Raw genomic sequence first — 15,178 nt, forward strand, 5'->3', positions numbered from 1 at the left:
CCATTAGCCTTGGATAGAACTATTTTTAACAATTGGCTCCCATTGACTTCAATGGGGCTCAGATTCGACACCTGAACTTTACTCATGCCTCATGTTTGCTGAACTGAACTAATCCAAGGTACATTTAGCTCATTACTAATCCTCATCCTCCTTCTCTTATTCCTACCCTTCCTCTCCACTTCTTGTCCCCTCACCACCCCTTTACTCCTATCCACCCCCCCCATCTCCCTTTTTTTCTCTCCTCTCCCCACCAATTCCAATACACACCTCTCCTCCCCTTTCTACTTCTTTTTCCATCCCCTCCGTTTTTCCTTCCTCCCCCTTTCCACTCTTCTCATCTTCCAGCTCATCTTCACTTTCAGCATTCAATTTTTTTCCCTTCCCCTTTACTACCCTCCTCGCCATTCCTCCCTTGAACCCTCTGATCCTCTCCCTTCTCCAACCTCATCTTCCACCCCCCAACTATTTATTACATCTCCTACCCTACCCTCCACTTCTCTTTCTTCCATTCGTTTTTTACTCCTTTCCCTATTAGTCTCCTCCCTTCCACTCTTCTCCTTTCCCTTCCTCTACCCTCCCTACCCATCACATCTGCTCTCCTCCACCCTTCTCTGAGGAGCTCTATTCCAGTGTATTCTATTACAAACACTCTCGCCTCTGAAGAGACATCTGTGGACAGTGTGAGAAAAGTGTCCTTATCCTTTAATCCCACGAGATTCTGTACACACGTATTGTTGTCAATCATTTTATTACTTGAGAAATACAGAAATAAACATAAAACGGCAAAATACAAGTATGGCTGTATAATGGCCCAGAGACCAAAACATTTACACAGCCTTCCTCAAACCAGTGCGGTCACACGGGGTCTCTCTCACAGATATAGTTCAGTTCTTTATAACAGTTCTCCAGTATCAGGCGAGATCCGAGCTTGGCAGCACAGGTTCCAGTTCCTCCAGTGACAGTTCTAGACAGGGGATAAAATCAGATGAGAGAAGCCATGCTACATGCTAAAACAGAAGCAATGTTGGTGGACAAACTGACCCCCTATGAACGGCTATGGCGACCCTGGATTGACCATTGCCTCCCACCAGGCCTTGACGACAGCCTTGTACTCACCTGATTGGGCGTCCTCATTACCGGCTCTCTTTTCCCACCTGGGCCCCTAGGGGGTTCGAGGTTCCCCCCGGGCACCTGCTGTTACCTCCCCCCCATGACCCTCTCCTACTTACCCTACTTTATTTCCAACCCAGCCCACCCCCCACTCGGCCCCCGGCATACCCAATTAAGAGCTATACCTTGGTTTTGGTTGAGACCCCTTCTGTGTGGGGGTCCATCCACGCAGTGTGGCCTCGGTCACACCCACAGTTTGAGCGTACCCTCATTGCTTCTCAGACGGGACGCCGGGTCGATCCCATTGACTTATCACATTGTTACCTGTTTTTTGAATGTTATATGCTGCAGTTTTGTATTTTAAACTGCCTTGTTTTATCACGGCATGTACCTAATATTTTCCCTGCATATTACTGTACCATGTTTCTTTTGCCTTTAATAAAAACCGTTTAAAAAGAAAAAGAGAGAATTCCCACAGTCATTGTTGATGAGCACTGAGCAGTAATGTCAGGAGGGGAGAGGAGAGAGATATTTAAATATATACACACTGAGACTATCGAGGACACTGAGACTATAGAGGTCACTGCACATATATAACCTGCCCAGTCTCACTACAGGTGAATGGGGTCAAAGGAATGTTTCAAATTGGTGACTAGTGCCCATAACAGTCCCACTGAATTAGAAAACTGTGACAGACCCAACTAAGACAGGGGCTTTTGGAGGGGACTAGGGGCTAGCCTCCTACCCACTGATTATGGCCAATGGAGGAGACTAGGGATTTTGTCTGCTTCTCCTGGTCAGAGCATGGTAAAGAGCTCAGTTCAGCCTCTGATCCCATAGAGAGAGCGGATCCTTCTCTATTGATGGACAACTTTTCAATGAATGCTGAGAGTGAGGCTTGGATTCATTCTCTGAATAAGGACAATAAATCTTCCCTTCTGGAGTGAATGGAAAGGTGTAATATTAAAGTTGAACAAGTTAATAGTCAGAGGGAATATGGGAGCCCTCCTGCAGACTGGGTTGGAGTGGCTCCTTTACTTGGGACAGAGATATTTATCAACAATATTCCTGAAGAAATCAATGAAGATAAATTAATTCCAGTTTTTCAGACTGCTGGAACATTGTATGACTTTTGTCTCATAGAGTGTTGTAGATTGTTATTGGACTGTCTGGGATACCTGATTACTCAAAGCATTGTCTAGGTGACTATTTGTTCTTTGGTAACTGTTTAATTGGATCACTGATTATTTTTATGCTGGCTAATCCTCTTGGAGGTTCCTACATGATGGTTTTAGTCTTTTGTCAACTCTATCTCGTTATCTAATCATTGTGTGATGTATTGGGTAATATTTTGTTTTATTTTTCATGTGGTGACTGGCCTACTTTTGAAGTGTATAAAAACCTGTATTTCTGTTCAATAAAGAGTCATTCTAAGTGATTCCAAGATCTGAAGACGTCACATGTTAATGACGAGTAGCGTGAGGACCAGCAGCACGGCTCTATGTCCTGGGAGGAGAATCTACTACTTACTCTCCATAAGCTTGAATGATCTCCCTGCCGTAAGGTAAGAGGGGATCAATCTTTTCTGTTGAGCCTTTTGACATACATCCCTGAGCACTGTGGTGACCCTTAAAATCCCAAACACCAATATATCACCTTGCCTGCATTATTTATTTTGGAATTTACATCCCTATATGGTGTAATATTACACCCAACACAGATTGTTACATTGTTGACATTATTATTTCCTACAGGACTCTGTGTAAAACTTTTTACAGCTGGATTTAGTCATATTTTGTAGTATTGTCTAATTTTAAGTGTGTAATATATTATATATAATTTTCTAATACACATTTGTTGCAAGTGCACTAAGCGTGGGGTATTTAGATATCCCTCTTTCTAATTTAAAGAGTCATTCTGTTGGGTTTTACCTCAACATCTTGTCTGTGTACGATGATTGGGGTAAAGCACTGGTATTAGCTCTCGGTCTGCTGGAAAGGTTTGGAGGGCAGGAGGCACTGATTGGCGGAAGCACCCAAGCTGGGGATGCAAAGCCAAACAAGAACCATCATGGGAGAGCTGCCATAAGAAATCTACTATTACAAAGCAGATGTAAGAGATCTGCCATATGAGAATCTTGACAGGAAAATCGTCATAAGATATATGTAATAGGAGAGTTGCCATAGAAAAGATGCCATGAAAGAGCAGCCAGGAGAGTGCATGTGGGAGTTGTCAAACGGGGGCTGCCATAGGAGAACTATCACATGAGAGCTTCTATTAAAGAATACAGGAGACATGCTTTAGGAGGTAGAAGACCTTCTTTAGGAGATCGGCCTTAAGAGAACTGCCAGAGGAGTGCAGCCATAACAGAGTTGCCAAAGGAAGGATGCCATAGGAGAACTTCCATAGAAGAGCTGCAATAAAAGAGCTTCCATAACAGATCTTCTGTAGGAACCGTAGGGAAGCTGGCACAAGAGAGCTAGTATGGAAGAACTTCCACAGGAGACATGTTCTAGGAGGACTGCCATGAGGGAGCTACCGTGAGAGAACTGCTATAATGGAGCTGCCATAGGAAATATGCTTTAAGATAGCTGCCACATGAAAGCTGCTAAAGGAGTGCAACCATAGGAGAAGTGCCAGAAGAGAAGTACCATAGGAAAGACCTGCCACAGGAGAGGTACTAGAAGAGGAGTGCCATAAGAGAGCTGCAATATGAGAGGCACCAGAAGAGGAATGCCATAAAAGAGCTGCTATCTAAAGGGGTGCCAGAGGAGGAGCGTCATAGAAAAGGTGCCATAGGAGAGGTGCCCAAAAAAGAATGCCATAATAGAGCTGCCAGAGGAGAGGTACCAGAAGGGAAGTGCTATAGAAGCAGTGCCAGAAGAGGAGTGCCATAACAGATCTATCATAGAAGAGTTGCCAAAAGAGGAGTGCCATAAGAGAGCTGCCATAGGAAAGGTGCTAGAGAAGAAGTGCCATAGGAGAGCTGCCACAAAATAGTTGCCAGAAAATAAGTCCTATAAGAGAGCTGCCATTGGAGAGGTGCCAGAAGAGGAGTGCTATAGGGGAGGTAACAGAAGAGGAGTGCCATTATAGATCTACCATCGGAGAGGTAATTGAAGAGGAGTGCCATTATAGATCTACCATCGGAGAGGTGCCAGAAGAGGAGTGCTATAGAGCAGTGGTCCTCAACTCCGGTTCTCAGGGCCCACTAACAGGCCAGGTTTGCAAGATAACTAAATTACATCACAGGTGATCTAAGTTGCTGCTCAGGGATTGCAGTATTCTAGTCTGCATCTCCCCAAGGTAATACTTAAAATCTGGCCTGTTAGTGGGCCCCGTCACCCGGAGGACCGGAGTTGAGGACCACTGCTATAGAGGAGGTAACAGAAGAGAAGTGCTTTAATAGAGTTGCCATAGGAGAGGTGCCAGAAGAGGAATTCCGTAAGAGAGATGCCATAAGAGAGATGCCATAAGAGAGATGCCATGAGAGAGATGCCAGAAGAGAGATGCCAGAAGAGGAGTGCTATAGGAGAGGTTACAGAAGAGAAGTGTTATAATAGAGCTGCCATAGGGGAGATGTCAGAAGAGGAGGGACATAGGAGAGCTGACAGGAGAAGAGTTCCTTAATTGGGCTGACATAAGAGGAGGGCCATATGAGAGCTGCCATAGGAAAAGAGTCAGAAGAGGAGTGCCATAAGAGAGCTGCCTTAGGAAAAGAGTCAGAAGAGGAGTGCCATATGAGAGCTGCCATAGGAAAAGAGTCAGAAGAGGAGTGCCATATGAGAGCTGCCATAGGAAATTTGTTATAAACTAGATGCCATAGGAGATCTTTAATAAGAGAGTTGCCATACAGGAGCTGGCATGAGAGATCAGTGATAAGAGAGATGCCATAAGGGAGCTACCGCAAGAGATCCCTCATAGGAGATCTGTCATGCCCCTGGGCTGCTAACAATTATTAACACCACCTATGTACACTTACTCATTGATTTCTCATTGGCTTTCAGGGTTCAGTAATAAAATGTTCTGTCATCCAATCAGAGTGTGTGCAAATCTTTGTGGAGGAAGAGGAAGGAGGAGGAAGCATGACATCATACAGAGTCTTCTACTGAAGAGTGGTGTGTGTCTGCTGATTAAGATTAAAACAAGTCCTGTAATACTTACTCCATGCTGCCATCTGACCATTTTCCTCTCCACACTTCACCATGGGTCTCATGTCGGATTAATCCAACCCAGAATTCCTTTCCTTTAACAGTCACCAATGCCTGGATAATACAACGCACAATGGGTCATAAACTGTATTCACATCACTTTCCATTGGCTACAGATAACAGTATTGCAATTGGATATATAAATAATATACAATCCCTGAGGCTACTACATGTATGTGTCATTACTATGTTCTACATCTTTGTATCCTTATACCAGACTCATACACAGGACTGATCATATATATACTGTATATATATTGTAACACGGGGGTTGCCTAGCTCAGTGGTGGTGAGCATTTCCAATGGTGTGAAGCCACTCGGGATCCAAATCCTATTAATACTAAGAGTGGAGAATAAAAGTAAAAGCATTCAAGTGGAGTAAAGAGTTAAACATAAATATCCATGCCACTGAGATGATATGACGGTTGCGGAACTGATGGATCCCAATGCAACTTATGTGTTACCGGCTCAGAAATGCTGTACTGGAGAAGGTGGCAAAGAGTTAATGTCTGTGGTGTCTATTTGGAGAGAGGAGAGACCTGAGGAACAGAATCCAAGGGTAAACTAAATGACTACAGGGAGAAAGTGTCACTCATAATGGAGAGTGCCGCCTTATTGCCATACCCCGTGGTTAGGCATGTACCTCTGTCAGTCTCTAGGGGCATGAGTGCCCATTTCTCCATGTCTCTACGTAAACTCTGCCCACACACGAGGGCCCAGAGCTGTATCCAGCTCCTGACTTAATCTGGAAAGGGAGAAACACTGCCACACAAAAAACCCGGCCTGAAAGATGAATCAACAATATGGCTTCAGCCTGACTCAGCCTGTACTGTGGGGTTTGAGCTTGGGGGTCTGTACTGAGGGGAGGTCTGTACTGAGGGGGCCTGTACTGAGGGGGCCTGTACTGAGGGGAGGTCTGTACTGAGGGGGCCTGTACTGTGGGGTCTGTACTGAGGAGGCCTGTACTGTGGGGTTTGTACTGAGGAGGCCTGTACTGTGGGGTTTGTGCTTGGGGGTCTGTACTGAGCAGAGGTCTGTACTGAGGGGGTCTGTACTGAGGGGTTTGTGCTAGGGGTCTGTACTGTGTGATTAGTGCTAGGGGGTCTGTACTGGGGGATTAGTGCTAGGGGGTCTGTACTGTGGGGTTTGTGCTAGGGGGTCTGTACTGTGTGATTAGTGCTAGGGGGTCTGTACTGGGGGATTAGTGCTAGGGGGTCTGTACTGTGGGGTTTGTGCTAGGGGGTCTGTACTGTGTGATTAGTGCTAGGGGGTCTGTACTGTGGGGTTTGTGCTAGGGGGCCTGTACTGTGTGATTAGTGCTAGGGGGTCTGTACTGGGGGATTAGTGCTAGGGGGTCTGTACTGTGGGGTTTGTGCTAGGGGGTCTGTACTGTGTGATTAGTGCTAGGGGGTCTGTACTGTGGGGTTTGTGCTAGGGGGTCTGTACTGTGTGATTAGTGCTAGGGGGTCTGTACTGTGTGATTAGTCCTAGGGGGTCTGTACTGTGTGATTAGTGCTAGGGGGTCTGTACTGTGTGATTAGTGCTAGGGGGCCTGTACTGTGGGGTTTGTGCTAGGGGGTCTGTACTGTGTGATTAGTGCTAGGGGGCCTGTACTGTGTGATTAGTGCTAGGGGGTCTGTACTGTGTGATTAGTGCTAGGGGGCCTGTACTGTGTGATTAGTGCTAGGGGGTCTGTACTGTGTGATTAGTGCTAGGGGGCCTGTACTTTGTGATTAGTGCTAGGGGGTCTGTACTGGGGGATTAGTGCTAGGGGGTCTGTACTGTGTGATTAGTGCTAGGGGGCCTGTACTGTGGGGTTTGTGCTAGGGGGTCTGTACTGTGTGATTAGTGCTAGGGGGTCTGTACTGTGTGATTAGTGCTAGGGGGCCTGTACTGTGTGATTAGTGCTAGGGGGTCTGTACTGTGTGATTAGTGCTAGGGGGTCTGTACTGGGGGATTAGTGCTAGGGGGTCTGTACTGTGGGGTTTGTGCTAGGGGGTCTGTACTGTGTGATTAGTGCTAGGGGGTCTGTACTGGAGGATTAGTGCTAGGGGGTCTGTACTGAGGGGGTCTGTACTGTTGGGTTTGTGCTAGGGGGTCTGTACTGTGTGATTAGTGCTAGGGGGTCTGTACTGGGGGATTAGTGCTAGGGGGTCTGTACTGTGTGATTAGTGCTAGGCGGTCTGTACTGTGTGATTAGTGCTAGGGGGTCTGTACTGGGGGATTAGTGCTAGGGGGTCTGTACTGTGGGGTTTGTGCTAGGGGGTCTGTACTGTGTGATTAGTGCTAGGGGGTCTGTACTGGGGGATTAGTGCTAGGGGGTCTGTACTGAGGGGGTCTGTACTGTTGGGTTTGTGCTAGGGGGTCTGTACTGAGGGGGTCTGTACTGTGGGGTTTGTGCCACTCTCAGTCAGTGTATCCCATAATAGGGTGTCTCTCACAGTATATACCATAATAGGGCCCCTGCTCCTTATTATGGGATATACTAGTACTGAGGGACCCCTTAATATGTGATATATTGGGAGAATTTGTTGCAAGAAAAATACAGGGGACAAAATGGATGGAGTCTATAAGTAGTGGGGCTTCTGAGAACTGGGAGGGGTCGAAATGGAAGGGCGGGTCTGGCGCCCCACCATCTTAAACTTCACCAGCCGCCACTGATTATTAGCAACACTAATCAAAGAATGAGGGTGATTCCGAAAATGAAGCCCAAGATATGGACCACCAGCTGCCCTCTACTTCAACTCTACACCCGGTGACTCCCTCACTGACCTGTATGGTCTCCTCCTTTATGGTGGCCAGTATGGAGTTATGGTCTCTACAGTCTTTACTGCTCTCTGAATGGGATTTCTTGTTCTCAGAGAAGAAATAACATTTATCATTGATGGGGATCCAGAGATCCGGACATCTAGGACACCGCCCTGTAATATGGAATAATAGAGACAGTCATTAATGATAGAGAGACAGCCGGACACAGGAGAGACCGTCCTGTAATATGGAATAATAGAGACAGTCAGTAATGATGAAGAGACAGCCGGACACAGGAGAGACCGTCCTGTAATATGGAATAATAGAGACAGTCAGTAATGATGAAGAGACAGCCGGACACAGGAGAGACCGTCCTGTAATATGGAATAATAGAGACAGTCAGTAATGATGAAGAGACATACGGACACAGGAGAGACCGTCCTGTAATATGGAATAATAGAGACAGTCAGTAATGATGAAGAGACAGCCGGACACAGGAGAGACCGTCCTGTAATATGGAATAATAGAGACAGTCAGTAATGATGAAGAGACAGCCGGACACAGGAGAGACCGTCCTGTAATATGAAATAATAGAGACAGTCAGTAATGATGAAGAGATGGTTTTATTACCTTGTTGGGTTGGATCTCTCTGGAGGAAGATTTGCTCACATTGGTCACATTGCTGGCTTCTGTTTATCGGCAGATCGGTTATCGGTTCTTCCTCTGACACACACAGAAGGGATCTGTTATCGGTGTTGTCTCTCCTGACTTCTCTCTCTCTTCCTGTGATACACATTCATCATTAAAAACAACTCCTGCAATTAATGTATTCAGTAACAATGAGCAAACAGGACTGCAGCCTCTTGCCGGTCTCCCATGTATAATTCTTGCTGTACAGTACAATACACACAGTTATTTTTCTAAAGAAATGTTTTTTGTCTGAGGATATACAGTATCTCTCAAAAGTAAGTACACCCCTCACATTTTTGCAAATATTTTATTCTATCTTTCCATGTGACAACACTGAAGAAATGACACTTTGCTACAATGTAAAGTAGTGAGTGTACAGCTTGTATAACAGTGTAAATTTGCTGTCCCCTCAAAATAACTCAACACACAGCCATTAATGTCTAAACCGCTGGCAACAAAAGTGAGTACACCTCTAAGTGAAAATGTCCAATTTGGGCCCAAAGTGTCTATATTTTGTGTGGCCACCATTATTTTCCAGCACTGCCTTAACCCTCTTGGGCATGGAATTCACCAGAGCTTCACAGGTTGTCACTGGAGTCCTCTTCCCCTCCTCCATGAGAACATCACGGAGCTGATGGATGTTAGAGACCTTGCGCTCCTCCACCTTCCGTTTAAGGATGCCCCACAGATGCTCAATAGGGTTTAGGTCTGGAGACATGCTTGGCCAGTCCATCACCTTTACCCTCAGCTTCTTTAGCAAGGCAGTGGTCATCTTGGAGGTGTGTTTGGAGTCGTTATCATGTTGGAATACTGCCCTGCGGCCCAGTCTCCGAAGGGAGGGGATCATGCTCTGCTTCAGTATGTCACAGTACATGTTGGCATTCATGGTTCCCTCAATGAACTGTAGCTCCCCAGTGCCGGCAGCACTCATGCAGCTCCAGACCATGACACTCCCATCACCATGCTTGACTGTAGGGAAGACACACTTGTCTTTGTACTCCTCACCTGGTTGCGGCCACACATGCTTGACACCATCTGAACCAAATAAGTTTATCTTGGTCTCATCAGACCACAGGAGATGGTTCCAGTAATCCATGTCCTTAGTCTGCTTGTCTTCAACAAACTGTTTGCAGGCTTTCTTGTTCACCATCTTTAGAAGAGGCTTCCTTCTGGGACGACAGCCATGCAGACCGATTTGATGCAGTGTGCGGCGTATGGTCTGAGCACTGACAGGCTGACCCCCCACCCCTTCAACCTCTGCAGCAATGCTGGCAGCACTCATACGTCTATTTCCCAAAGACATCCTCTGGATATGACGCTGAGCACGTGCACTCAACTTCTTTGGTCGACCATAACAAGGCCTGTTCTGTGTGGAATCTGTCCTGTTAAACTGTGGTATGGTCTTGGCCACCGTGCTGCAGCTCAGTTTCAGGGTCTTGGGAGTCTTCTTATAGCCTAGGCCATCTTTATGTAGAGCAAAATTTATTTTTTCAGATCCTCAGAGAGTTCTTTGCCATGAGGTGCCATGTTGAACTTCCAGTGACCAGTATGAGAGAGTGAGAGCGATAACACCAAATTTAACACAACTGCTCCCCATTCACACCTGAGACCTTGTAACACTAACGAGTCACATGACACCGGTGAGGGAAAATGGCTTATTGGGCCCAATTTGGAAATTGTCACTTAGGGGGTGTACTCACTTTTGTTGCCAGCGGTTTAGACATTAATGGCTGTGTGTTGACTTATTTTGAGGGGACATCATATTTACACTGTTATACAAGATGTACACTCACTACTTTACATTGTAGCAAAGTGTCATTTCTTCAGTGTTGTCACATGAAAAGATAGAATAAAATATTTACAAAAATGTGAGGGTGTACTTACTTTTGTGAGACACTGTAAATGGTGCACAGTGGGGTTTGGTGGTCACTTTGGTCGTTAGCCCTGGTGCAGGTCTGAAGTAATAGAGCCATACATAACAAAACTGCCAGCAGCCTCAACTAATTTTAACCGCGACCATCCAAAATATGAACCAAATGAGAGACCTTCTGTAAGTGTGCAGATCTGGGAAATTATTACTAGGAAGAGCCATGAACACCTAGGTGTCTTCTTGGGTGGACATGTCTTATACAACTCACAATCTTTGCACCAGTTTATCTCTCAATGTATTTAGTATGTATGATCAACCCCGCCCCTGAGGAGTTTTTTTTACCTGAAATTACTAGCACTATCAGGACTGACAGCAGAATGACACAAATCAACAGCAATCCCAAGATCAGTGCAGGTACCAGAAAACCATAGCTGGATGCTTCATGGACCACATGCTTTCTCCTGGAGGATGCTGGCGTCACATGCTGAGAGATTAATGCTGTAGGATTCATTCTGGATGATGCTGGGGACATATTTTCATACACTGAAGATTCCTGGTCCGTAAGCTTATAAATGAGTTCTGTAAGGAATACATTAAGATAGCTGGATTCAGAATCCACAACTTCACTGTCAGATTCTGGAAATTCACAGAGTACAAAAAGATGAAGGATAGTTGAAGAAGAAGAACAATGAAGAGGATCAGCAGACCAAGAGGTTAGAGTCCAAAATTGTTTATTCCTTTAAAATTCTTTCATCAAGATCAGTAGGTGCAGCCACAGTATTTCAGTGTTTAAGAGTGGGTATAGTATTGTGCATATGGGATTGTATTGTTGGGTTTTCTTTACTGGGTTTTTTTTTTTTGTTTTTTATTCCTTGAGCCAGATGGACTTTTTTGAACCTCACTAACTATATTACATAGTTACATAGATAGTGAGGTTGAAAAAAGACACCAGTCCATCCAGTTCAACCTATGATGTGTGTGTGTGTTTGCTGTTAACCGTACATTGTATACCCCTGTATGTTGTACATTGTATACCCCTGTATGTTATACATTGTATACCCCTGTATGTTGTACATTGTATACCCCTGTATGTTGTACATTGTATACCCCTGTATGTTGTACATTGTATACCCCTGTATGTTGTACATTGTACCCCTGTATGTTGTACATTATATACCCCTGTATGTTGTGGTCTCTAAGGTGCCCATCTAATAGTTTTTTTAAACTATCAATGCTCCCTGCTGATACCACTGCTTTTGGAAGAGAATTCCACATCCTTACTGCTCTGACAGTGAAGAACCCCCTACATACTTTAAGGTGAAACTGCCTTTCCTCTAGTTTTAGTGAGTGGCCACGTGTCTTATTGTATTCCCTTTCTCTGAATAGTTTGTTCTTTATGCTAGGGTCGCCAGTACAGTATTTGTACATTGATATCATATCCCCCCTCAATCGTCTCTTCTCCAGAGAGAATAAGTTCAGTGCTTGTAGTCTTTCCTTAAAGCCGATGTCCTCCATTCCCCTAATTATTTTTGTTGCCCTTCTCTGGACTCGCTCCAGTTCCAGCACATCCTTCCTGAGGACCGGTGCCCAGAACTGGACAGCATACTCCAGATGTGGCCGGACCAGAGTCTTGTAGAGTGGGAGAATAATCTCTTTATTTCTGGAGTGAATCCCCTTTTTTATACATCCCAGTATTCTGTTGGCTTTGCTTGCAGCGGCTTGGCATTGCATGCCACTGCCAAGCCTGTTGTCTACCAGTACCCCCAGGTCCTTTTCCATCCTAGACTCACCCAGAGGTTTCCCCCCCAGAGAGTAGCTTGCTTTCTGGTTTCTGGCACCCAGGTTCATTACTTTACATTTTTCAACATTAAACCTCATCTGCCATGTAGTTGCCCACCCCATTATTTTGTTCAGGTCCGCTTGTAAGGTGTAAGATCCTGGTACCTTCGGTACCCTTCCAGCCTCTTATTTCCGCATTGCGTTCCACCATTCAGGTAGGTGGAACGCATATAGCTACCTGATCCTTAGCTCACTACCGGACCCCTCACCTCTCTAAACCAACTAGTGATAAGTACCCCGCAGGGGATTCCTTCCTATCAACTTACACTATCTACTCTTGCATACTAAAGACTGTTGCTATCTATGCATTACTATTTCTATCATCTGCACTGTTACATAGATTACTAGCTCTTGAGTCTACTACCAACTATATCCTAGTCTCGCTACTTGATCCCGTATCTCGCTACTTGATCCTGTATCTCGCTACTGATCCTGTATCTCGCTACTTGATCCTATATCTCGCTACTGATCCTGTATATCGCTACCGGATCCTTATCTCATTACTGGACCCCTCACCTCTCTAAACCAACTAGTGATAAGTACCCCACAGGGGATTCCTTCCTATCAACTTACACTATCTACTCTTGCATACTAAAGACTGTTGCTATCTATGCATTACTATTTCTATCATCTGCACTGTTACATAGATTGCTAGCTCTTGAGTCTACTACCATCTATACCCTTGCACTAAGTTAGCATCTCCTGTACATTCATCTGCTGTCCCCTACCACCTGTTACTTGTACATGATTGCTAACCTACCTGCATACTATCTATCACCATCTGCTAACACTCCTGAACATTACTATTGAGTGCCTATCATTGCTATCACTACTCACGCCTGTCCTTTCAGCACATCACCTCTATACTATCGCATACAAACTATCACTCCAGGAACATCTTATCTGAGTGTCTGTATATGTGCATGCTGAAGCAGGCTGGGCCACAATGATGAGTCTGGAGAGTTGGATATGGTGATTCAACACATCTCTACAGGACTACTGAGTGGAAATTCTGCAGCTGCAAATCCAGTTCACTAAAACAAACGCCAGAGCGTTACAGATTGCACGAACCTGAAAAAAAATGGATTCAGCAGAATTAGCCACTCATGTGATGCACCTAACACAAAAGGTAGATGGGTTAGTTCAGACTCTTACTGAAATACTAAACGAAAACCATACCTTAAAAAAGCAATTAGCTTCTGTGTCACAGCCTACTGCTGCTCAACCCCCAGAACCAATTGTCCTGTTACCAGACAGGTTTGATGGTTCCCGTTCCTCATTTTTTTTTTCCGGATGGATTGTGAGCTCCTATTTGTCCTTAAGCCCAGGACCTATCATAATGACTTTATTAAAGTTCATGCTGCCATTAATTTGCTTTCCGGAAAGATGAAAACATGGGCATACCAGAAACTGCAAGAGAAAAGTCCTATCCTAGACAATTGGGAGTCATTTACAATTGCCATGCACTCTCAGTGTCTCCCCTCCCAAAAACCTACCCCTAAACCTGCTCCAGGTTCCCGCAGACCCCGGGTACCTAGGGAAAAAAGTAAAACCAAATGAGTATGGTGATTCTGCCTGGTCATGGTACATCTTGCCCAACCCGACCATCTAGGCCTAAGGCTCTCCCAGTGGAGGCCAAGCAAATCCGTGCTCTCTTCCCTGAAAAACAGCCTGGAAATTGCCAAGGCTGTTGCCAGCCCTGTCCCCGTACTATATCAGAAAAGGACACCCAGAATTTGGCAAATGTTGGAATAGATACTCCTGTAGAAGCCCTTCCTTCAACTCCAGTGAACCCTGTACCACGTTCTAAAAAACCTCCTGTACCACTACCTAAAGAAATTCCTGTTTTGGCAAGCACCCTTATAGCTTCCAATCAAAATATTGAGGTTCTTGCACCTGACTGCACACGCGCTTCTAATGGCACGGTGGTACGTAGGGAGGATCTGAGGTTATTTGAAGAAGCATTGAAAGCTATGCCTACTTCTGACGTTCACGCTCCCAGGCTTATACGAAGGTTCCACTCCAAATACCCGGAGAGACCAGTGCTATAGGCCTTCCGGAGCCGGCCTTACGGGGGGGGGGGTACTGTAAGATCCTGGTACCTTCGGTACCCTTCCAGCCTCTTATTTCCGCATTGCGTTCCACCATTCAGGTAGGTGGAACGCATATAGCTACCTGATCCTTAGCTCACTACCGGACCCCTCACCTCTCTAAACCAACTAGTGATAAGTACCCCGCAGGGGATTCCTTCCTATCAACTTACACTATCTACTCTTGCATACTAAAGACTGTTGCTATCTATGCATTACTATTTCTATCATCTGCACTGTTACATAGATTACTAGCTCTTGAGTCTACTACCAACTATATCCTAGTCTCGCTACTTGATCCCGTATCTCGCTACTTGATCCTGTATCTCGCTACTGATCCTGTATCTCGCTACTTGATCCTATATCTCGCTACTGATCCTGTATCTCGCTACCGGATCCTTATCTCATTACTGGACCCCTCACCTCTCTAAACCAACTAGTGATAAGTACCCCACAGGGGATTCCTTCCTATCAACTTACACTATCTACTCTTGCATACTAAAGACTGTTGCTATCTATGCATTACTATTTCTATCATCTGCACTGTTACATAGATTGCTAGCTCTTGAGTCTACTACCATCTATACCCTTGCACTAAGTTAGCATCTCCTGTACATTCA

At 45.3% G+C, this 15,178-nt stretch overlaps 1 protein-coding gene across 1 annotated transcript in view; it reads right to left on the minus strand.

The window, feature by feature from the left end:
- Positions 1-855: 855 nt before the first annotated feature.
- The window catches only part of LOC309545007 (C-type lectin domain family 12 member B-like), a gene marked incomplete at both ends in the record, with an annotated part of 179,987 nt that continues 165,664 nt past the window's right edge, over positions 856-15,178 (minus strand). Inside the window, 3 exons of the mRNA XM_082244080.1 lie at positions 856-964; positions 5,275-5,375; positions 8,094-8,242. Coding sequence (XP_082100206.1) covers positions 856-964; positions 5,275-5,375; positions 8,094-8,242 — 359 coding nt within the window. The remainder of the gene's footprint in view (positions 965-5,274; positions 5,376-8,093; positions 8,243-15,178) is intronic.

The sequence above is a fragment of the Pelophylax lessonae genome (genome assembly GCF_965119305.1).
Source record: "Pelophylax lessonae genome assembly, chromosome: 1".
Lineage (NCBI taxonomy): Eukaryota > Metazoa > Chordata > Amphibia > Anura > Ranidae > Pelophylax > Pelophylax lessonae.